Below are 26,114 nucleotides of genomic sequence, written 5' to 3' on the forward strand. Positions count from 1 at the left end.
ATCAAGAAATTTAAAAAGAGAGCAACAGAGAAGAAAGGAAAGAAAAATCTGAAAGCAGATTCTAAGAAAAAATAAGTAACATGCAAAACTCTCTTTTTCTTATTCGACATAAACTGATTTTTTTTTTTTTTCTGAGCTTGAAATGAAATGTTTAGGCATGTCCACTGCTTTAATTTTGAGCTAAATGTGAAAGCTTTTAATGTTGCTGAATGGCAGACATATCTTTCGGCCTAAAAAAACTAAAAAGTGCTGATGCTCGCTGCTCTCATTCCTCTTTTCCTTTTTTCTTTTTTTTTAAACAAATTTAATGTCAAATTCAAAATAAGAAGGCAATACAAATATCAAAATACATTTCTTCCGGAAAAGAGACAACCACACCAAGAATCTTAGAAAGAGTTTAGTAACTTATTCTTGTTGGTCTATCAGCTACATCATCAGCACATTAACAATGATGAGTTAATGTATACATTGATAGATTTCAGACTGTCCACAACACTTGCTGCTACCTGCCCAGCCACATAACATTTTTAAATACAAAGACATAGATTTGTAAATCTGCAAGAAATATTTTTTCATTTTCCTTCTGCTCAGTGATAAATTGTTGGGAGTAGATTCAAAAGGCTTACTAAAATAATAGAAAATGTTGAAGTTTGTTTTGTAGACAATAAGTTCTATGTAATGCCTAAAATCTAAATGTTTCAAGAAGCTATACATAAGGCAAAGAGCTTCAACAGATTTACTACCATGACATGCACATTGTAGATCATTAATAAATAGATAGGAAATTTTGAAAGGATGTCCCTTCAGCAGGCATGAAACCACACAAACCTAACTATCACTTTCATTGAAACTTACATGTATAACCAGTGATAAAGAGAAAATAATGACCTCGCATTTCATCAAAACAACTGAGTGAAAATAAGATCTTTATTTTATTTCATCTTTCAAAATGACTTGCTGCATGACTCTTGACAACTAATTTAATTCATCTATTTTTGCATTTAAGAATTTAAGTACTTATACTAACTTAACAGCCTTCTTAGTGTGGGAGGATTAATTTCTTCTATTAATTTTGGTTTTGATTTAGAGCATAACATATTCCCTGCTGAGCATCTTTGGAGGTACGCTCTACAAGGATCAAGCTGATGAAAACATACCTGAGGCAATCTATGATCCTAGGCAGTATAAAAAATATTTTAAGATTCTGTACAGGTACAAAATGATCTAGCTTTATTCAGAAAATACTCAGCAAACTGTATAAATAGATTTGCATTATTATTTATATTTATTCCACATTCTAAACCCTGGTGTTTCAATAAACATTAAATGTCTAACTTCCATGTTCTCTCATCTTTTCTAAACAATCTGTGCTGTTCAGAATTGAAATCCTGTTCATTTGGTTTACCTGTTGACTTTATCTTCCTGTCTTATTTACAAGAGCCTCTTTTAATTACTTAAAAACTGTTCAAATAACCAGTTTCCATTGCTATCTTATCCATATGTAAGAAGTCAGAACTAGAGGGGGTGGTATGCTGTAGTTCTTATAATTTCTGTTCCTCAGTTTTTGGATGACAGAAGCAAAACTAGTTTTCAAATATGCAAAGTATTTGTAGCTTCAATGAACAACGAGTAGTAGCTCTCAGTCTTACTAACAGAACGTATTCCAGAATGAAGTCACAAAAATCAGTGATCTAAGGAATTTCTTTCAAAGGGGCAATAAACTATGTAAATTATAACAACATAGCTCTGGAATGAGGGGACCCATTTTACAGCTTACTTCTATCAAAACTGGTATTTATGTTCTGACAATGTTCCTACAGGTATGATTTTAATGCTTTCTAAATATTTCCAAAGAATCCCCGTCTTGTTCTCTTCAATATCCTTATTCTCAGAACTTTAGGAGGACCTGATGTTTGTCTCTTGCGAGTTTCTTAATTCATGCCTGATAACACCTAAAGAGGTTTGCTACTCATTTCCCTGGAACTGAGCACAGCCTGTTCCTTGGGTACATCCTTTGTAGTACCAGCTCCTCAGTTCTAAGCTGACAGTTTAACCTTGAACACAGAGTAAGGTTGCTACTGATTTTCAGTAAAAGTTGCCATTCATCTTTCTAAATTTTCACGTCCTTTCATACATAATATAAGTAATAATCTCAAAAGCTGTTTCACTGCTCAGAACAGTTTTTTCAATATTCGGACTTCTAAATTAACTCTACTCCCTTCCTTTTTCATTCCACCTTCTGAATGCCATAGATATATTTGTATTCTCCCTGCAAACATTTTTCCTGCAGATCTCTAGATATTCTACAGCTAATTCCTCTTGCACACACCAAAGAAAACAAATCTGTCGCATGTAATTTGATAGTACCATACCCATGTGCCCAATTTGCTATGTAACCATCATTTTCTTCAACAGACTGAGAAGTCTCTTTGAAAGAGGACAATGTTTTCATCTGCTACAAAAGAAAAAGCAGTAATCTTGACGTAAGACTCTTTGTAAGGTATTCTAGGCTTACCTGCAATGTACAACCATAGGCCCAGCATCAGGTGGGTTGCAGGTCTTGACTCGTCGCAGGAAAGCTAAGAATGGTGTTGGGTGTTCTGGGACACCATGGTCAGGCCAAGCAGTGAATTGGAATTGTCTCACTTCCCTTTTCTCACTTGAACCATTCTACAACATTAAAGAACTTCATGACAAAAACTGCCACTAGATGTGATATTGGCACTTTTCAACGAATCAACTGCCAAAAAATATATACCAGCAAAGCGTATCTTAAATCACATTTGTGGCTAGAGAAAAATGGACCTCAGGTTAAGGAAGGAAACGTTTCTTATATTCTCAACTGCAGGATTCAAACAATGTGAGAACTTTAACTATACTGCACAGTAATGCAAGTGCCAGAGCTTTAACTAGTATTTCATTCAGTTAAATGGGTTTTCATAGTGAGAGCTCTGTATTAACTTACAAAACTCCATGCTGTGAGAAAAATACACTTTATCTGTAGAAGTCTCATTGTTCAGTGCTGCTAGGAGGAAATGAGGAAGAAAGTGGAAGGAGGAAAAGGGAAGAAAGGGAGCAAGGAAATAAGGGAGAAAGGCAGAGAAGACAAGAAGCAAAAGAAAGGAGGAGGGCGAAGTGGCCAAAGAGAGAGAGTGATAAGGTGGGCAGAAGAGGATAGGAAAGGAGGAGAGGAGAGGGGAGAGGAGGGATGAAAATTACCTGCATTTATATTTTAAAGTATATTCTAAGTGTATATAAGCATATATACCTTGTAAAGTGCAAAAGTACGAACACAGTATGTCGCCAATTCAACAGTGTCTAAAAGGGTCACTTGGATTAGTCCATAAGTTTCTGTGCCTCTGCTTGGCCAGTACTGATCACACTTCACCTGTAGCAAAAAAAAATACATAATTATTTAATAGATTTAAAACTGACAGTTACTACATATCTGAGTGTGTATTACTGTAGGTTTTTAAAGCATGTAGAATTAGAATGTTCAAAAACTGCTGAGGATCTAACAGAATAAAATCATTTTATCTTCCACAAGAGTTGGTTTTCTGGTAGTAGCTCTTACAGTGTCTTCTCCCATAATGTAAGTGGGGGAGATGATTATGAAATACTAATAAGTATAGATACTACTCTGCTCTGATGGGACCCCACCTGTACTGCAGGGTTCAGTTCTGGGGCCTCCAACACAAGAAGGACATGGGCTTGCTGGAGCAGGTTCAGAGAAGGGCCACAAAGATAATCAGAGGGCTGAAGCACTTCCCTTACAAGGAGAGGCTGAGAGAGTTTGGGTTGTTTGGCCTGAAGAAGGGTCCAGGGAGACTTTGCAGTGGCCTTCCAGTACTCAAAGGGGGCCTACAGGAAAGAAGGAGAGGGACTCTTTATCAGGGAGTGTAGTGATAAGACAAGGGGTAATGGTTTAAAACTAAAAGAGGGTAGATTTAGACCAGATATTAGAAGAAATTGTTCCCTGTGAGGGTGGTGAGACACTGCAGCAGGTTGCCCAGAGGAGTTGCGGAAGCTCCCTCGCTGGAAGTGTTCAAGGCCAGGCTGTATGAGGCTTTGAGCAAGCAGGTCTAGCTGAACAGGTGATAACTGTTATTAATAATATTCTGGCATGCTCTGACAAGCTTGTATAATATAATAACGAAAATAAAAAGTATTAACCATCCTAGATAATAAGACCAATTACAGTGTTGTTGTAGACATCAACTGAGATTTTTAATACATTTCAAACATCGTGTTACTTTATATTCTAATTCTTTCGTGGTTTATGTTAACTTAATTCATAACTTTACTGACCAGAAAAAAAAAAATTATGTAGATTTACTGTTTGTACTTGTTTGCTAATTTTTTTTGAAAGATACGCTCAGTCCTGATGTGTTGCCTGATCTAGTTGAGAGGCGTCCCTGCCCATGACAGGGAGGTTGGATTAGATGATCTCTGAAGTCCCTTCCAGCCTAGGCCATTCTATGATTCTATGATAAAGCCTGCAAAATATTTATGAATAGTCTAATGAAAGGTGTCCTTCTCCATGGCAGGTGAATTGGAACTAGATGATCATTAATATTCCTTCCAACCCAAACTATTCTGTGATTCTATGATTCTGTGATGCAGAAGTGAACCATATGTTTATCATCGTGGCTGAGGCTCAATAATTTGTTTCAGTTAAAGACAGAATACTATGAAAACTATTATGAACAAAGAGGTGCTGAAGACATAAATCAATCAGAAAACATAGTACAAAGTAGTATGGGGATTAAATAATTGAAAACATTTTGCTTTCAGTGACTGATAGGTGAAACTGAGACAGTCAGTCTCTGCTCTGTTTATAACAATATTCTTATCAACTGGCGTTCTATATGGTACAGAACTGTAATCGGAGACCAGTAATGATACACTACATTTGTTTAATAAATGTATTCACTAATTACTCTAAGCCAGACTCATACCAAATTCAATGGGAACACACAAACTGTAAGAAGCAACAAAAGCAGAATATTGCCCAGTAATTCTGATAAAAATGTGAATTATCATCCTAATCCAAGAGAAAAACTGTTGCTTTCCGCAAAATGGAAAATTAAAAAATGAATCTTTAAAACTCATATGTGATCCAGGTTTCTCAGTCTGCACAGTACTTATTGAAAAAGAATTAGTATGCCTTCAGATTCCTCAGTCCTAAACAGCTTTTGCTTGCAGATAGTTTTAATTTGAGGCTCAGAGGTCACAGATAAGTAATGGTTCACAAATCACAGCCTCAGAACATGTAATCTAGAAAAAGAGTGGAAAAATTCTAACCACTGAAGCAGGTGATGAACATTCATTACAGGCAAAAAATACTTAAATATTATTTTACAGGAATGTATAGATAAGGATTTGGAAAAAAGTAACTAAAACTGTTTATTGATACTATAGTCTTCAAAATGGTATTAATAGTGTATAAAATCCTCTTATAAAGAGGAATTAAGTAATTACTTCATTGTGCTATTTGCTACAATACTGAAAGAGCATGTATCACAGGTACTTCATGAATATTGGTGATTTATCTGTAAGATTTCTAACACTAGAAGAAGCCACTGTGGTCTTCTGTGAATCAGACAGAAAAGTATACTTTCAGCTGAGTTATGAGAACATAATTACAGTAAATCTACCTTCTCTTTATAATTATATAGACACAGTGCAGCTTGTGTCTATATTAGTTAACAGTATTTTAGACAAACAAGTTGTGGTTTATTATTTACTATTTATTAATTCCCATAGAATGACATAATTTTTTCATGCAAAATGTTGATATATAATAGCTGTTATTTGCAATCTTAGCAACTACAGGTTTAGTACAAACTAGTTAGTTAGATTTTTTTTAATGAATAAAAATGCTAGTATACTTTATGTACTTTTAATAAAATGAATACAATAAAAAAGTATGGCTATGCCTTTGCATGCCTACACATGTAGTTCTCCTCTTTACTCTGCAGCTTCAAAATATAAATTGTATGCTTTTAGAAGTAGTGCCAGCTTCCAGAAAGCATACATGAAAAAATTGACCAGCTTTCTCAACACAAAGATTTATAAAAACATCTTCCAAATGTTACAGAGAGAAATAAATGCTCAACACAAATATTAAATGGAAATTCAGAACATATTAGTTTACAAGCATCTTTGCAAATAACAGAAAACACTATTTTTATTTTGTATAGTAATCTGACATTAAGCATATGGTCAGATTTAGAAGCCTGTAGGAAATTGCTCCGTTTCACTTAGACTGCGAGAATATAAACATGTTTGCTCTTTCAGGTGTAGATGTTAGGTTTGTTGAGGTGGTTTTTTCCCCATTTATCAGTTTATCTAACATAAAGTCTAATCACTTTACAATTTTTCCAAAATACATTCTGTGAGAGCTAGCTGATGCAGAGGGAGGAGCACTGCGGAACCAGACACTAACTGTTCAAAAATAAACACAATTTGTAAACCAGCATTTATATTATTTGAAGGGAGAAACTGCTGAAAGTAAGTATCAAATTTTTAGAAATAAAACCTGGTTTTGGACTGTTGTGGATTTGACCTTCTAGAAGAGCACATGAAGCAAAAGTTGAAGGAAATACATCTTTTATTGCTTTTGCTTCTTGATTTTTCTCAGAATAATACAACTTCTTCAGAGATGTGCCCTTACCTGTCTTCTACACGCTTTTGGTCTGTGATCATAAACCTTACTTTCCCAAGTAATTTCCCAATACTTCTAACAATTTAGAGTCCAATTTATCTTTGGAGAGACCAGAACAATATTTTCAATTGGACTTCACCTGCTGCTGAAAATCAAATAATATAAGCTAATTGTTAAAACAGTATTTTCTGAGACAGATTTCTTGTTAAAAGTTTTATCCTATGTTAAGATCCCAGTCTACAGTACTTAAATTTATTTTTCGGAGTTTACATATTAATGCTTTTTTTCAGAAAAAAATCTCAAACCCCTTGAGTCTCACAAAAAAAATAACATTAAATTTCAACAAGTCAATTCTGAAATTATTTTTCAATTTATTTTTTTAGCTCTTTGGTCTTATTTCCCCTTAGTATGGAAAATTTCTCCCTCACTTGCGTAACTTGTTCAGAAAACAGAAAACTTTAAAGTGGTAAGGTATGGTGACAATAACATGCATTCTCCTTCAGAAACACAGTTACAGGAGTTATTTGTTTTCAGAGTCAGTTTGTAACAGACTTTCGGTGAATTTCAGTCCTCACCTTCCTCTTGTCCACCCAGCTCCCCGTTCCAAGGGTTGATCTTTTCCTCTGCAGACTACACCCACCTGCACACAACAAGAACTTTCCTGTGCCACTAACTACATGGTTACAGAAAACAACTTTCACCAATAATTCTCTACTGTTCTCTTGCCTGTCACTAAAGATGACAAGATGAATGAAATACACATACAAGCACCAAAGAACTCACTGGTGATTTCAAAGAATGTTTTTTAAAGAAAAATTCAATTACAAGCAATGACAAGTATACTTTTCACTACTGCTTTCACTATCTCATTATCAGAGGTTGCACACTGCGAAACCCACTACATCTGAGATCAGAGCAGCTCTCAAAAGACTGCTAAATTTATTATGAAATATTTTAAGTAGTAAACATAGAAGACATAACTAATGATAAGCACATTCTCCTAACCTGACCCTCAAACATACATATGCTTCCTTTCTCTACCTTTCCGCTACTGAGACCACGCAAATCCTTGTTGTTCATGGAAGTCCGAGCACTCACTGAAAGCAAAGAAAATGTAAATGCTGGAGACCATTTCAGACCTGAGGTGTTTAAGTGGCTACAGAGTTCCACGAATATTCATGCATATTTGCACTTCAACCAGTCACACACAAGAGAAGGCCCTGACATGCACCAGCAGAGCTGAAGGAAGAATATTTCCACATGAACATATGAATACAAAGATTCTTGACATTCAAGGTCAGAGAAATAATTTTCCATTATAAAGTTCCATCATCCAGGCTGAAAAGCCTCATCAGGTGATTCTTAACATGAGCCAGCAGTTTACAAGTCATCTGAGATTATAAGGACAAAACACAGATCAGGAAAGAGACAGAAAACTAGCAATAGGCAGATTCATAGAGTACATTGCTTGCTGTAAGAACAGCAAACGAATTATGCTGAATCTGGAACAGGAAGTAACATAAGTAGGTCACAATCTTCTTGCATTGGTTTTCTTTATAATAATAGTCTTTCAGAGAAAAAACTGTCTAACAACATTTTCAGATGGTCTTACTTTAAAAAATAAATTATGTCTACAATAATGGTGAACGATAATAACGATAATCATGCAATAAAAAAGGTAGTGCCAGCTCTTGGCAATGGAAACTGACTCAAACTCTATCAGGCTAACCTAGTGTCTCAGACATTCCAGCTAATGTTCCGTTTCCAAGCAGATGTTTCTCTGAAGCCATTTTTCTTTTTGCAACAATGTCTTGCCACCTAAAATTTAGGCTGCTTTGACTCTAAAGATCATAGGTACTGACATTAATATATGATATTACAATGAAAAGATTTAAAAGGAAAATCAGAACACAAACTCACATTTTTTAAGCCTTATTTCAACAGGATTTGGTCAACTGTCACTCAATCACTTTCGCCTAATTCTAAATGCCAGATTACAAATATAAAATCCTATTCAGAAACAAGTGTGAAAATAAAAGTTAACATTTTAAATTTGGGGTTCAGAGAGACACCGCTCAGTGGCAGAGGGGAGCTGTATACAGGAACTGGATTGGGACCAAACGCAGAACATCAGACAGATTCCTCCTCAGACGCTGGCCACTGAAGAAGAGAAAGAGGTAGAGAACCTTAAACCCCAAGAACCCAGAGCTTTATACTGAGACTGATACATATGAAATGCAATACTCCCATTGCTAACTTGTCCTGTTTGTTACTCCCCAGAGGTGCTACCTTTTACTTCCCAGCATCTCCAACATGGAACACAAGATCTAGTAGCGACCTTGGTTAGGAGCAAGCATAACCAAGAGTCTTTCTGAACACCTGTCCCTGGAAGTAACTGTAAACATCTGTAAACACCTGCCATCACCACTTCTAGAAACATGCTGTTAACTTCAGAGAGTACAATCTCTTAGAAGAGACTGAACTGAGAAGTAAAATCACTGAACAGAACTGGTTCTGTTTAGCTCAGACCAGGGCACTGATGTTTCTCCTGAAGAAAAGGAGGCTGAGGGGAGACACTATTGCACTTTACAACATGAAAGGAGGTTGTAGGGAGGTGAGTGATGGTGTCTTTGCTCAGATAAGTGATAGGATGAGTGGAAACAGCCTCAAGTTCTAGTAGAGGTTCAGATTGGGTATTAGGAAAAAAAAAAAATCACCAAAAGGTGGCCAAGCCTTGGAACAGGCTGCCCAAATAAGCGTTTGAATCACCATCTCTGGAGGTATCTAAAAGACCTATAGACAGGGACATTGTTTAGGGGTGGACTTGGCAGTATAAATGGTTGGACTTGATGACCTTAAGGATCTTTCCCAGCCTAAATAATTCTATGACTGTTGAAGCTTATCTGAATCGAGTGTTTTACATCTAAAAACTAGGTAGAAAATAAGCACTTCTGCAGTACAATATAATGCTAATGTCTTAATTACAATAGCCTTGAAAAAGAAGTTCTAAACAGGATTTGGAGACAACATAAACACACATTGCAGTAATCAATTCATAACGAACTTTAGTCCTCTACTAAGTCTCCAAATCAATCCTCATTACATCCTTCCTTTTCGCAATTTCTGAGACATGATTAGTAGCCTAAGTCAATACTGAAAGATAATTTACAACTAACAAGATAACTCCCTAACCGTTTGCATTCTGATCCTTAAAACTGAGTGTGGTATGGTTATTAGAACAAAAGGGAACAGACATTAAAAGGAATCTTCGACATATTTGAAATGTGTTCTCTATCTTGTCTTTCATCTTCATCTATGCAAGCCAAGAACAACTCAAATCTATATTGCTGGCATCAATGTGAGATGCCCTTTTTAACTCTTAACAGCAGGGAAGGCAGGGTCATAGTGAATTAATTTTGCAGGATGAGTCTGTCAAAGAGTTAGGTAGAGTAATATTCTCCAAAAAAGACTTATAAAAAGATTTATACGAATGGAACTGAGGGGGAAAGCAAATGGCCTAACTTCTTTTTGCTTTATCTGCTTCCTGTACTTAAAGCTGATCACTGTGTGCAGCCTGAATAATTCCTTCACTGAATGAGGTATTACATTACAGTGTGAAGAACATATTGAACAATTCGGGTACTATTCAAGTGCTCTAATGAAGATTTTCTACTGTGCATACAAGAGAGCTATCTCTTTCAGCTGATATGAATATTACATTAAGAAACTCGTAAAACAAAATAATCAAAAGAATGAAATATCAGAGCAACAAAATTGCATTATTTTTATGGTTTTTGCCTCACCTGAAAGCCAGAAGTGAATAGATGAAAGAGTACAAAAATGAGAACATTTTGGGAATCTTAAGAAGTTTCAGTTTAGATTTTGCATTTTAAATGGAACTTTGTGTCACGGTGAGCTTTCCATTGCTAGTGTAATACATGGATAAAATTATTAATCTCATAAATGTATTTCACACAGTTCCTGTGATATTAACCAAAAACACTACTTAGAAAAGATCTATTATCAACATGTGCCATTTATTAGCCAGTTGTATCCATTAACTTCCTTAGAAAACAGAAAAAGTTTTGTAAATGGAAGATACAAATTGCAATATTCTCTTTCAGAGATACTTGTGTTGAAGAATTTATATTTCCCACATACTCTTCTTACCATAAAGCAGAACTGGTCTTAAGTCTTTCAGCAGGGTCTGCTAAATAAGAAAATATGGGATTATTTTCCCTAAACAATAGTAAATTAATTCACTGACCTTTTCAAGGTTGAAATTCCTTGAAATAACTCCCCGCACTGAAGCAATAGGTTGCAGTGGTATACCAAACATGAACTAATCATTGCAATTTTAAAAGAAATATGCTAATTCTTTAATTTTGCAAGACAAACTTCTAGCTTGAAATATCAATGGCCATTTTCTATCTGTTTCATAGTCCCTCTGTCTGTATCAAAAGAAGCATTATATGAGATAGTAATGTATGTCTTACCATAAGCACAAAGCAAATGAACTAAGCAAATAAAGTAAAATTACAGAGTTACAATAAAGTTTTGACTAAACTACTTGCTATACACTTGTCTCAGGGTAACGTTCTTTTTTTTTTAAGAAAACTATCAGTTTACCCTAACAGAGCTAAGACCACTTTACTTACAGACACAGTATTATAACTGGATAGGACATAGTATTACAACTGGATGGTTACCCTGAAAAAAATACTTGTGGCCTTTGCCATATAATTTCACAGGAGACTCTGGTGTAAGCAGTTCTTGAAAACTGCATAAAATACTCTACGGAGTTTGCTCCATTCATGACACTATATTTCGGAAGTTCTTTAGTTTAAAATAAATCACCTTCGCTGCGAAGTTTATTTTTTTCCTCCTAGAGACCCACATGCAGGGAAAACAGTTGATCGTAACAGAATTTTTAACATGTCAGAAGACTATTATGTTTTTCTTCACTCATATATATAACAAATCTAATTCTTTCTGACTTGCCCCATACATCATTTCTCCAAGAATCTTTATTGTTTTCTTCTGGATTCTCCATAATTTACCATCATCTTTTCACGTGGGCCATTCTTCCTGTATGTCCTCAACACCAGACGTGCATAAGATGAGGTAACCAGACATGGAATGCCAAAACTACTTTCAGCCTAAGTAGTAGTGTTACAATGTTTCTTTTCACACAAAGTTAACCCTGCTTATAGCATAGCATATCCACAGCTATTTTGGTGGATGGCATAATAGTCCAGTATGGTGACTTAGTTTTAGCTGAGTCACATTGGTGCAGCACTTTCACCTCTAAGCTTTAATGGTGAGAGCATTCTATGTTAGTATATATCTAGGATTAGATTCTTAAACGCACTAAGTACCTACGACTGACCATATTTCAGTACAAGTTGACCATGTCCCTGTCCTTGCATCTCTGAGCATCCTTCCCTAATGAACAGCCACATGGTTAAGTTTCACTATTCTGACATGACAGCTGGTGACTCCAGCTCATACAATGGTGTAGGAATTCTTGGACTGTGGCCATTGCATTCTGTTACAGTGAAAAAAACCCAAACCGTACAAGCTTACACTTTTTTTTGTTTTTATTTTTATTTTGTAAATCTGGTGAACACATGGTCTACTTGACTTTGAGTTTTTTTATTCTTTTTTTTGGCAGCTCTCTCATTCATTCTTCTTCTGATCCATCTTAGCACGCTGAGAGCACTGAAGAAGGAAAATAAAATTCTGGAAGTATATTATTGATACAGAATCTATTGGTTTGCCATTAAAATTAGCGTGTGAACAATGACAAAACTGCACATTTAATTCTTCTTTAGTAAAGCAATTCAGTATGAAAGCAAGCCATCTGCAACACATATCCTATCTACTAATACGTCTGTTGGGAGACATGTTATTCTACTATATTGGGTTTGCCTGGCCAGATTTCTGTGGTTGGAGTGGGCTCTAAGGGTGGCTTCTGCAAGAAGCTGCTAGAATTTTCCCCGGAGTTTGACAGAGCCAATGCCAGCCTCCAAAGAGGGACCCGCTGGTGGCCCTCAAAAGAGGGCCCCGCGGGTGGCCAAGGGCGAGCCTGTCAGTAAAATGACAGTGTAACTTAAGTAAGTGAAAACTTACTTAAGAAATGGGGAAAAAGAACTGCACCACAACAGCTGGCACAGAGATGGAGGAGTGAGAACATGTTAAGACACCAAGGTCAGTGAAGAAGGAGGGAGTGGAGAATGAGCTCCAAGCACTGGAGCAGAGAGTCCCCCGGGTCGTGGTGAAGACCATGGTGAAGCGGGTTGTCCCCCTGCAGCCCGTTGGTGGGGTGTAGATGTCCACCGTGGGGCAGAGGACCCCACACCATGTGGGTGGATGCCTGAAGGAGGCTGCAGCCCGTGGGAAGCCCACATCGGAGCAGGTCGCTGACAGAACCTGTAGCCTATGGAGGAGTGAATGCCCCCGCTGGAGCAGGTTGGCTGGTGGGACTTTTGTGACGCTGCGGGGGACTCACGCTGGAGCAGTTTTCCCTGAAGGACTGCACCTCAGACTCATGAGAGGTGGGTTGCCCATCGTGAGGTGTCGCATGTTGGGCAGTTTGTGACGAATTGCCTTTCATGGGACGACTCACATTGGAGAAGAGGGGGTGAAGATTGTCTCCTGTGAGAGGGACCCCACAATGGCCCTGGGGAAGAGTGGAGTCCTCCTCCAGAGTGAAGAAGCGGTGGAACCAACATCGGATGAACTGACCGTAACCCCCATTCCCTGTCCTCCTGCACTGCTCAGGGGGAGGAGGTGGAGAAACTGGGATTCATGTTAATCCCGGGAAGAAGGGAGGAAGGTGTTATTTCTCCTTTTAAGATTGGGGAGGGGGTGTATTTATATATTTACTTTTTTAATTTCTCACTACTCTTTTCTGGCTTGTTCTTTTAATAAATCTGACTAATTTCCCCAAAATCAAATCTGTTTTGCCCGTGATGGTAAATGTAAGTGATCTCCCTGTCCTTATCTCAAACCTTGAGCCCTTTGAAATGTTTTTTCCCTCTGTCTAGTGGAGAAGGTGGAGTGAGAGAGCGGCTGTGGGGGCACCCTGGAGTGAGAGAGCGGCTGTGTGGGCACCTGGCTGCTGGCAAGGGTCAAATCATGACATCTACCTTACAACAGACAAAAATATGCATATTTTTGCAATTGTTGCAAAATGTAGCTAAAATTTTAATTTGTGGTTTCTTGTGTTTAAATATATATTTCAACACACACACAAAAAATTACATACCTCTGCTGTCCCATACAAAACATGAATTATATTTTGTCTAGATACACTAGAACAAACACATGTGCACTTGGGAGCATATTGATAAAATCTGAAATGAATTGTTAAGTGCACATATTGATGCCTTTTCTACTCGTATTAGTGAAGATATCTTACTGTCACTTAACATTCAATCCAGTATTTTGAAAGGTAATAGCTCCAGTATTACCTGTCAAAACATATAGGAGGAAAAATCTAAAACTTGCTGCTGAAGCCTTGCACAACAAATAGAAAACTCTCTCAATTTCACACAAAATTCTGCTGCACAATCTGCATTTCTCTGAATGATCTTTATGCATTTCCTATAGGCAAGAAAATATTTGTAGTTTGCTTATTACTTACTGTTGTGTGTGTACTATTGCTTTGTCTTAGCTATGAGGTCAGCTACATTAGATATCGGCACCTATTCTGCTAACGGCAAATGAAGATTCCTTAAAATGTTAGTAATTTGTGCATTTGGAGTTGAAGAATTTAGGGTTCTTCCCAGACCTGCCTTCATTTTTTCTGTGCCTATAGTGAGACTTAGAAATCTTTGGTGGCCAGTTTATTTCAAAGCTATTCTTACTATAGAGCCCCAAGGTTGCACTACACTTTCCACTGTGATTATTAAAATGTTTCTAATTTTTGTACTAATTGAATCAGAAAATAAACCTTCCTGATTTAACTTAATATGTCCCATTCCTTCAAAAAAAACCACCAAAAACCTCCTCAACCCCCCCAAATTATTTTGCTCCAGTTTCCACATTCAACACACACATTTTCATCTACTTGGTATTTCTACTGTCGTAAAATCTCCAATTTTTTAACATATGAGATAGTTTAAAAATCTATTTAAAAATGAGTCAAAAGACTTAGATGGAGTGTTCTGATCTGGGAAGATTCAGACTTGTGGCATGACACTTGGAACAACAGAAGCAGCTTTTCAGCATTGGAGCAATCTCAAGAAAAGTCTGCCTGGGTTTTCTTGGGACAGCTCTCTGATTATTCTGGGTATCAGTGACCAGCTGAGAGAAGCTATGCCCAGGGACATTTAACTATCCTGAGATGTTCTTACAGAGCTTATACAGAACTCATGCAAGAGTCATTATATTGCCATTTAACTTTGACCTGACTGGTGTTTTTTGACAGAAGATGCTAATGCTAGGCACTATGGTGCCAACATAGAAAACATTGCCAATAAGGTTAATGGACTAAGTATTTTCTACCAGCTTTAAAACTACATACTAAGTGTATTCGCGATGAAGAATTATGTAGCAAAGACGGAATAGATGAGGTTCTCTTTCCAGTGGATGATCTGCAACAGCATCCTACCCTCAAACAGAAGACGGGACTAAATACTTCCGTTTGAGGCGATACTACCTTTTGCGATTGTGAGTGAGATTGTCTCTCTTCATATGATCATTCTTCTAATTTATTATAGCATAACATTTACTACACTGAAAAAAAAAGGAAAAAATGAAAATCTATACTGCTGGGGTTAGAGGGGAAGACAGAGGAATGGAGAAGGAATGTATCACATAAATGCTTTACACACTTTACAGGTTTCCTTAGTGTAACACACGACTACTTTTTTCACTAGTTCGCAACCTTCAATGCTGTTATTTAATTTCATTTAGATTAAAATCATGTATGTGACAAATATCCCACCAACACTGTTTCATGCACTGCTAGTGTGTATAATTATTTCTGATATAAATTATGTGCATGGTAGTTGAACAACGGGACTGACTTTCTCTAGTCCAGTTTAGGTCAAGTGAGATTCAGGTGATGACATTTCATACGAAACCAACAAAGTGTGAAAGGTTATAAGCAAAAGAGCTTCTCTTTTCCTGCAGCTTCCTTTTAGGCAAACAAATGAATAATGAATTCACTGTAACATCTTCATTTGATGTACTCAGCTGTAAAATATGCACATTCTCAAAGCTGAAGCTACTCAGACATCTAACACATGCTAATGAACTAACGTTTTTTTTTTATTCTACAGATGCAATTAAAATCCCCATCTTTATCTATGCAGTTCAGGTTTAAAAAGGCTGATATCAAGCTGCAGGACTACATAATGAAAAAAAGCAAGCTAAACAGAAATGACGACATGGAGATGTAAAGTAGATGAAGTCCCAGAGAGAAATGATCTTGCCTTGAAAAAAAAAATGATCAGGCTGCAAGACACAAAAGCAATCAAAAAGGAATCAAAGGAATAAAAGAGAAAATTAGGGAAGATCATATCTAATGGTATGTAACAGTGTTTGTATTTCATGTCTGAAATTTCACTTGGTCTCCTGCTATAAGGTTATGCTATATAAAAATGACAGCATGAGAAAAAAAATAACAACTAAATGTCATAGCATTCTTTTCCCACACAGGGATTCCTGAATTTCTCATCATCAATACTACTAATTACATTACTAAGAGCTACTGTATTAGAGAAAAGGTAACCGGTATGACATATTCACACTCTAAGATTAGTACTGGATATCTGGTCTCTAATGTTCTGCATTGAGTGCATCAAACTCACTTGACCTAAGAACACAGAATGAGCTAAATTATGCACAAAAAATATGCGAACATAAGCACTGAATGCACAGACAATCCATTGACTAGATTGTATGGTCCCTCATTATACTCAGGGAATGTATTGCTGCAGAATGCTCATCACTTCCAGAGGTGATTACTATTCTGATCAATGGTGTTTTTAGGGTGCAGTCAGCAAAGGATAGAGTTAGCCTAAAACTCTGTTAAGCAATTATTGGAACGAATGAGTAGAATTTAATTTAGTTACATCAAAACACCTTTCTAGACAGTGGTTGTCTGTGGCCTGCAGTATTAAGATAAACTCTTGAGTATTTAAGCACACCTTCTGCAATGGGCTGCTTATTAGGATCAGATTTTTTCTTAGCACTGATGCTATTTAGCAGCAACTTTATTATATATGAAGCAAATAGTTAAGAAATGTGCAAAAATTCATTTGCTTAATTCCAAACAACTCTCAGTGCCTAAACTAGACAAGGCCTGTAGACTCAAGATAAAATGAAAATTTCTGATAAAATTACCCCTGCTATGTTCTAATTATCATCAGGTACGTGCAGGCAGTGGTGTTAATGTAGGTTGAATTTACATGTAATTAGAATGCAATGCATTGTTGGAAACGCAAAAAGTCTACTCTGATCAAAAAGTGATGAAATAGTAAAAGAATAAATATATATATATATACTTCAATAAGAGTCCAAAAAGGAATGACTGATGCCAAGAGATTCAACAAGTTACACAATCATTGCATTTATATGTATCCAAGCATGTGAAAATAACACCAATGCCAACCCAGTACAGCATTAGGCTTTTCGATGCATCCCCCCTGTTGCAAGCTTACACATACAAAAATTAATTTTGAAATGCAACTCATCCATGTTTTACTGAAATATGAACTATCATCCAGTTACCTCTGTAAGATACTTTTCACCAATATAAAAGCCTTTCTCCTCTCCTCCTCTCTAGTCTCTTTTTCTGAACTGTTCTTGATCCTCTGGATTTATGTCATTTAACACTATATTTATGGCATTTAACACATTGCAGAGCAAAGTTAGCTTAGTTTTTTGTATTGCTAAGGGCCTTCCAACCGCAATCCTGTTGCTTGTCTCCAACTTGCAGCTCTCTACCCCTTCACACAAGCTCCCAGGACAGTATACCCCAGAATGCCTGTGGCAGTATTTTTCCCATTACACTGTTGTTATTCATCTCCTGGACTTACACTTGCAAATCCTGATACTGTTGTTTTGGCAGGTTCCCAGGAGAAGCAGTTGCAAGTGATGTTAGAATTATGCCTTCTTTTCCCTCTTTCCTGATTTCTACATTTGGCCGTAGCTTCTGCTTTACACTACAGGATTCATTAATGCAGAGAGCTCAGCAATGCACCAGCCATGCAGCACCTTCCCCAGTCAATGTGTGCTCCCACAATGATAACAGCCTTATAAGCAGGAAAGACCCATAAGGAGTTTGAGTAACTCTTGATATAAAATAAAGAGTTATTAAGAGTGGAAAAAGTACGACGGGGGAACCACCTGCTCTACTGGAGAGGGTGTGGAGGGTTAGCCATTCACTTCCGATTGCCACTAAAAAGGGTTTATCTCATCTCTTTTTCTCTCTTCATATTTTTTTTGCATTTTACTCTCTGCTCCCACAAATAATGTCCAACATTAGAACTGATGAGTAAGATCAAATATGGACCTGCTAGTAAATCTTCATGCAACAGTGGTCTGAGACTAGTCTTTCCATCACTCTCCTTATTATACAGCAACAAAGTATTATTACTTCTATTATTAGAACAGTATCCTTGGTTTAGTCTTTCATTTTCCTAATTTCACTTTGCCCTGTAAAATTGAGTTTGAAATATCACAGATAATTCTATATTCTATTGCTTCATATGCTGTTGTAGAGGTTTCCTAGAACTCACTATGTGCTAAACAAACCATTCTTAGATTTCTTAAGCAAATCCAAAACCTCGCTGATCTTAACTAATGTTTAGTCTACCCCATATAAAACTGAAAATTGAATGCTGTTGACCACACTCTTCCTAATGCATCCCAGGATGCCATTGACCTTCTTGACCATGAGGGCACATTATTGGCTCATGATGAGCTTGTTGTCCACCAGGACTCCCAGCTCCTTTTCCCCAGAGCTGCTTTCCAGCAGGTGAGCCCCCAACCTGTACTGGTACATGCGCTTGTTCTTTTCCAGAGGCAGTACTCTACACTTCCTGTTGCTGAATTTTATTTTCTCTCTGCCCAACCTGTCCACATCATGCTGGATGGCAGCACAGCCTTCTAGCATGTCAGCCACCCCTCCCACCTGAATTCTATGATTCCATGATTCTATGATTCTATGATTCTAACTGGTGGCAAAATACAAAAAATCAGTTCTTATACATATACAGGAGGTGGACAAACACACATGGAAACTAAAAATCTTATGTAAGCAATTACTCAGCTACAACATTATTAACAGTGTGCATGTTTCCTTACCCTGGACCTCTCCTCTAGCTTTGTCATCATGACAACAGTTGCACCTCGTTGCTCCCACATCATTCTCCAGAAGTCACCAAAGGTTTCCGGCAATGCTCCTTGTGTTGCTATATAAGCATTCTGCTTTCTGTACCCATCTATGTAGTTGGCATTGATATAGTCACTGCCTGGTATTCCTGCAAAGAAAGAAAAGTGAAAACATGGGGCAGCATTCTGTACCGTCCTATTGCACAAGGACTAAAAGATCCTGTGACAAAACTGGATCAGTGAATCTGAGCTTGCTGCATATCAACTAGTACATGTGTACCTGCAAGTGAATGTTTGCCATTTGTGGAGGCAAGGAGTACGACGGCCTTTCTGGGAATAACCATTCTTTTGAAACAAAGGACTCAGTCTGATAATGAAGTTTAAAAGAAGCCTGAAAATCTGCAGCAGGTGGAGAGACCTTCGAGTGGAAACAGCAGTATTTAAAAGCTGGACTGACATTGCCGGCGGTCACCTACCAGTCCGGCAGCCTCTGCCTAGCCCAGACAGGGAAACTTCTCCATCAAGATGCCCTAAATAGGCTCCATTTGACACTCTCACTGAGCTCATAACATTTATTTTAAATACAGCAAAAAGGTTAATGCTGTCAGACTATTAATGTTACTACTACATTAATTTTTCCCATTAGGTAACTGTAAGCTTTATTATAACAAACCACACGATAGTGTCAAGTCAGGTTTAAGAAGAGTGGAATTTGCTATACAGTTTGTGCATGAAATAAAGACCTCTGCAAGTCACAGTAAAAATATAATTTAAGAAAAGAAGATGGAATCCAAGACCTGTGGTCATTTTGGACTTACACTGTCAACTGCTTGAGGCTCAGATATTTTGGACAAAACTTAAAGAGGGACTTCAGGTGTGTCTACCAGACAGATGTCCATGCTTCAAGCCACATCGAAGCATGCCAGCTCCTAAGTGGAATCTATTTAACTGAGAGTATGCAATGCCATCTTTGTACTGATATCTGGACCGTAACATGCTGTCTGCCACAGCTGACAAGGAGTATTGGCTATAGTCAAGATCTTGTAACTAGTCTGGACTGGATGGGGTAAGTATGGATATGCAGGTCCCAGTACTACCCCTCCTGAAGTCAGCAGTGCAGTATCTAGCTTTTAACTCAGAGTATGTGCGTGTTGGAAGACAAAGCATGGCAGACACTAGTTTTGATGTCACTGCTGTTTTTTTAACTAATGACTTGAGTAAGAAAAGACAGTCATGCAATCTCAGCGCTGGTGGGATGGCAAAGCAGTGTTTCCTGCATTACTGTAGTTGAACATGGAAGCGTTCCCCAGAAGAGTTAGCTGGAATACAGAACCGTGCATCATAATAAAAAATACAAAAAGTTTATTAAATTAAGAGAAGCTATTTCTCTGAGCAGAAATTAATGATTTATGCTAACATAGTCAATCTGCCAGGCCCAAGTCTATGCCATGCACTGTGCAGGTTCCAGAAACTGTTTCTAAAGAGAGTCAAAGCGATCCAAGCTCCCTGACTTATTCTAAAGCTGTGATTACTTTCACTCCACAAAGCAACAGAGATTAATTTCTTTGGCTATAAAACACAGTATATTATTGAATAAGTTTAGAGAAATGTTTCTCAAGTCTTCTGTCAGAAACTGAAAGTCCAAATCTATTCTGATGTATTATCTCCTGCTGGTGATCGTAAACTAAGAATTACCAGGGCTGCATACTCCTGTCCTTCCCGAAAAACAGTGGCATACATCAGAAAATGTCTTTCAAAATAATCTGAATTTGAATAGAAAGTAAAGGTACCTCATTAATACTTTGTTTGGTTTTAGCTATAATTTGAAGATTTTTCTCTACTCATTCTGGGTAAACTTAGTGTTTCATTCTACTATTTACTTAGTAATGAGCAAACCCACTGATTAACTATGACACTAATTAAGACACAATGCAATCTTGAAGTAATTCGGGTTATGGGTTGCTGCGGCTGTATTCTGGCATAAAATTTTGCCTTTATCCCCAAGGAAGCTTAATAGATTTTCTTGGGTTTTATGTTCAAATTACATTTAATCACAGATTTTAATTTGACTTGACTTTCTGCACAATTAAAAGGAAAAAAATGACAAAATGTTTCAGGGAAGGAAAGAGTTTTTAACTTTAGGGCCCCAAGAAAGGCAGCAATTGGCATTACTCAGGCAAGATGCATGGAAGGACACAGGAATATTAGTTGACTGTTTTCAGAACTGATTGAAAGCCACTTCTTAGAAAATAAGAAAAAAAATTAAAAACTCTCTCACTTTAAAACATGCATACTATATAGCTGAAAAGCATGATTTACCTCCATGAATGGCAGAAATCAGAGTTCAAAAGCCTCACTTTTGTAAACCTGAAACTCTTTTACATGACACTTCTTATTGTTGATATTGGAATTAATGAATTAGAATACACAACTGCCAGGAACAATGGTATATTTTCTTCCTTTATCCAGATAATAAAAAATTTTTGCACAAAACAGATGAGAAAGAAAAATGAAGCCAAGAGGAGAAATCTACACCAACTGGGTATTATTACCAAAGGAACTGAGAAAGCTGGTAAGAAATGTTTTCTGCATAAATTAGAATTATATTATGATGCCTGGTATCATACTTTGAAGCATATGTTATAAATAAAAGCCCGAGGAAAAAAATGGAAAAGGAAAACAACACTTTGTAAAGTGGTTAAATGATCTTCTGGGAAAGCTGTCCTCTGGAGCTGATACCGCACAAACTCAGTGTGAAAATTAAGCATGAGAAGTACAGCAAACTGTGTGCTAAAGAAAGATCTCTACAAATCTTAGCAGCCAATTATAGCACCTGATATAAAAAATCCGGAATGTCTAAAATTGTAAATACATTTTCTATCTCCTAACTGGTATTATATTAATAAATCAGATTAAAATAAATAACTTCTAAATTAAATAAATGCTAATTCTTTAAATTAGAATGAAGAAAAGGTTCTAGATTATACCTTCCTTGATCACAGAAGAAAGTAAAATAGAATTAAGATTAATAATTACTGATATTTGCAAAGAGGATTTATTCCCAGCTAGATTAAAGTGAAAATTTCCATTCTATTTCTCCACTTGCCTTTTATCAGGAGGATACATACACAAAAAAAATCCTATATGTTCTTTAGCCAGAAAAACCCTTTTACATGCCAACGCAGCCTCATGGTGCATGAAAAGAATGTGGCTGGGACATGGACAGGGAAGTCCATTTACCACAGAACCTGAACGACTATTAGCAATTTAACTAATTTGGTTCCAGGAAAAAATAGGTGCTGCTCCAATACTTTTCCTTGTGAGAAGGTTTCCCTCAAGGGTTTATCTCTAGCCGAATATAGTAATTTATAGGGTTATATCTCTACTGAGATCAAGAGAACAATAAGTTTCACAATGCTCAGCTCCAGTCTTTCTCTCACCTTCAGTGTCCATTAGGTGTTTCCTTTGTTCTCCATCCATTGTCACAGTCCCTTCAAGTATCATACTTATTTCTCACACTGAGTCTCTCTTCATCACTGTTTTCATGCATGACCTCAATTTCACTTCCTGTTCCAAACTCCTTTTGTATTCTGTAACACCATTTTCCCACTCTGACTTTCTATCTTACACTTTGCCACAGGAGTTTTTGCCTCATCAGCTATGTCCCCACAATGCACAAAATTGTTGCCCTCTAGGGAATGTGCCATATTTTAAGAGGCCTAATGAGGTGCACACACTCTAAAAATAACATACAAAACCTGTAAATATTCTGTAGATATCTATACTGACCAAGTAGAAACAATTATCAAAGGCAAATAAATCCAAGTATTAAAATGTCACTTTCTGCAATGTCTTTTCTGGCCATAACCTCATTCTGAGTTGAGAAAGCTGAATAATTCTCTGTCAAGTCTAATAGTGTAAAAACAATCAAATGACAACTAGTTTGACTGCAGTACAATGAAATCCTGAAAACCTTTGTTAGCTGCCATAGCTTGAAGGCAATATACCCACAAGCACAGCAGCAATTGCCATCATTACTTAAATTTGGTTTTAATAGTTAAGAGAGATCAGTTGTTCTGTAAAACCGTAGGTCAAAAAGGGGATAAAATCAAATTCCACCTTCAGTAATATTGTTATGAACCTTAACTAAGTCTATTGGCATCAGTGGGCTTTACTGCAGATTTAGGATGGCATACCTGAAGTGTAAATTTAGGGTAATCTACACAGTGCAATATGACTTTTACAAGTTTCATGAGGCAGAGACACAGTTTCTGCCCCAAAAGTCAGGTAGAGACTAAGCTTCCAGATTGTAATTCTACCAGAAATATTTTCTAGTAGCCTTTTCAGCTATAGTGATGAAGACAAGAGCTTGCAGTTCCCTTATTCTGCCAGACAGGAATTGAGCTCACTGGGGGAAAAATCACATGAATAGTTGAGAATAACAGACATCCCGTTTTCATATATATCAAGAGAACAAAGCAGTCCAGATTTTACAGGGTAAGAGTGAATAAGCAATGAAACAAAACTAACCAATGCCACGATTAAAGTGTAGAAATTTTCTCTTAAAAAATGAACTGTATAGCTCCCGATTTATGTTGAGACTGTACTCATGAACTGAGATGACAGTATAGCTTGCTGCAACATAAGACTTAGATCCACAAGGCTAATAATGTAGACCTCAGAATTATCCACTTGATTTCCTGAAGACAGTTATGATCTTAAATAGCTTTAATTAGCCTATATATTTTAGTCACAAACTGAAATCAAATAATTAAATTATTTCAAGCCCTTACAAAAGCTAAGTACTGAACAGCATTTCTATTTAAAACAAATTAAACCGTTGTTTCTGTGCTGCTTCCCTAAGAGATGTGCAGTTAGTAATAAAAAGAGTGTGAACTAATAGAATTAAATTCTGTCATGCTTGTAAATATGTTGGAAAAATGAAATGATGAGCTCAAAATACTGATGAAGTTTTACTATTGGTTTAAATCAATGACTTATATTTTGAACTATGACATAGCACAAATGAAGTAAGGCAGTTACTACGTGCCAGTAACAACTGTTTATGTGGAAGTTTTTGTAACATAAAATCTATATAGTTAAGGAGAATATCAAATTCAAATGTCTAAGCGTAAATTTTATACTATAAGAACTAACTGGAAAATGAAGCAGTGCAACACAAACGAAGATATGGTAATGAACATTGGTAAAATTTAAGTTTTATACAAAGTCTGAGGAAAAATCACTACCTATAATCCTAATCATGTAAGTTAAGAAGGAAAAAGACAGAAAAAGAAAATTTATAATATTGGATTGTGGATGAACTATTAGGACTAGGAGAGTCTAGTGAAGAGTGAAAGGATGAAAGAAATTACTGAATTACAGGGAATGTCGAAAAATGAATAAGTAGAATAAATGCAGAATTAATCAGGACAAAGAAAGGGATTTTGTAGAGGATAGAATACAAATATTTGAAAGGAAAAGGTAAGTAAAAAAAAAGTGAAATTTAGGAATGGAAACTTGGGGCTGTAGAAGATTTGTAGGCAAGACGAGAAACTTGGAAGATGAGTAGCAGAAAAAATCCCTGGGAAACATGAGGAACTCTGGTAAAAAACAGTACTCTGCCAGCACACTGGCTACAATACGCTGAGATAGCAGTACTGTGCATCATAGTGCAAAACACACACCAAAAACCAAAACTAAGCCATAATTCTGTGATTACTTACAGCTGTCTGAAACCTGAGTTAGTGATTTCTCAGCTATTTAAGACTGAGTAACACAGAAGTCACCTATGAAAGGAGTCTTATTTTGGATAGAAATACTAATTTATACCTCTAAGTGATGCACTATAAGGAGCAATGAGTGCCTCTACTAATACAAAAAGAAATAACTTCCTCCAAAAAAATGTTTCAATGTAAGTGTGCACAGTAAGTTGTGACTTGCCAAATCACCATTACCCATTCAGGAACAAAGACACTGGGTGTTTTTGCCAAAGCTTTCCTCCATGGACAGTGCAGGTATGCATACAGGAAAAAAGAATTGTTCTGAACTCTTCCAAGAATATCAAGGATGACACCACTTTTGTTGTAAAGTTAGAACTATGACAGCACAACTAGCTACATAGGCCAAAACTAATATGCTCCCAAAACTCCAGTCTACAAGAAGAGCAGTAAGGATGACCTGGGTAACTACAGACGGGTCAGCCTCACCTCCATCCCTGGAAAGGTGATGGAATATCTTATCCTTGGCACTGTCTCTGAGCATATCAAGGATAAGAAGGTTATTAGGAGCAGTCAGCATGGCTTTGCCAAGGGCAAGTCATGTTTGGCCAACCTGCTAGCCTTTTAGGAAGACATAACCAAGTGGATGGATGGTGGCCATGCAGTGGATGTGGTCTATCTGGATATCAGCAAGGCATTTGACCCCATCTCCCACAGCATCCTCATAGGTAAACTGAGGAAGTGTGGTCTGGATGACCAAGTAGTGAGGTGGATCGCTAACTGGTTGAAAGTAAGAAGTTAGAGAGTTGTAGTCAATGGGGCAGAGTTTAGTTGGAGGCCTGTGTCTAGTGGGGTCCCTCAGGGGTCAGTACTGGGGCCGGTGCTGTTCAACATATTCATCAATGACCTGGATAAGAGATTAGAGAGTGTTGTCAGCAAGTTTGCTGATGACATAAAACTGGGAGGAGTGCCTGACGCAGCAGAAGGCTGTGCTGCCATTCAAAGAGATTTAGAGAGGCTGGAGGACTGAGCGGGGAGAAATCCTATGAGGTTCAACAAGGGCAAGTGTAGAGTTTTGCACCTGGGAAAGAATAACCCCATGTGCCAGTATAGGCTGGGGACCGACCTGCTGGAGAAGAGTAGGAGAAAGAGACCTGGAGGTTCTGGTGGAGAGCAGGATTCCCATGAGCCAGCAATGTGCCCTCGTGGCCAAGAAGGCCAATGGCATCCTGAGGTGTATTAGAAGGGGAGTAGCTAGTAGGTCAAGAGAGGTCCTCCTGCCCCCCTACTCTGCCCTGGTGAGGCCACATCTGGAATCTTGTGTCCAGTTCTGGGCCCCTCAGCTCAAGAGAGACAGGGAACTGCTTGAGAGAGTCCAG

The 26,114-nt window shown here is 37.3% G+C and overlaps 1 protein-coding gene across 1 annotated transcript in view; it reads right to left on the bottom strand.

The window, feature by feature from the left end:
• Positions 1-26,114, bottom strand: part of LOC104273401 (receptor-type tyrosine-protein phosphatase delta) — a gene marked incomplete at its 5' end in the record, with an annotated part of 83,425 nt that overhangs the window by 31,495 nt on the left and 25,816 nt on the right. Inside the window, 3 exons of the mRNA XM_009868732.1 lie at positions 2,516-2,670; positions 3,269-3,388; positions 18,989-19,164. Coding sequence (XP_009867034.1) covers positions 2,516-2,670; positions 3,269-3,388; positions 18,989-19,164 — 451 coding nt within the window. The remainder of the gene's footprint in view (positions 1-2,515; positions 2,671-3,268; positions 3,389-18,988; positions 19,165-26,114) is intronic.

This window comes from Apaloderma vittatum, unplaced genomic scaffold (assembly GCF_000703405.1).
Source record: "Apaloderma vittatum isolate BGI_N311 unplaced genomic scaffold, ASM70340v1 scaffold6004, whole genome shotgun sequence".
Lineage (NCBI taxonomy): Eukaryota > Metazoa > Chordata > Aves > Trogoniformes > Trogonidae > Apaloderma > Apaloderma vittatum.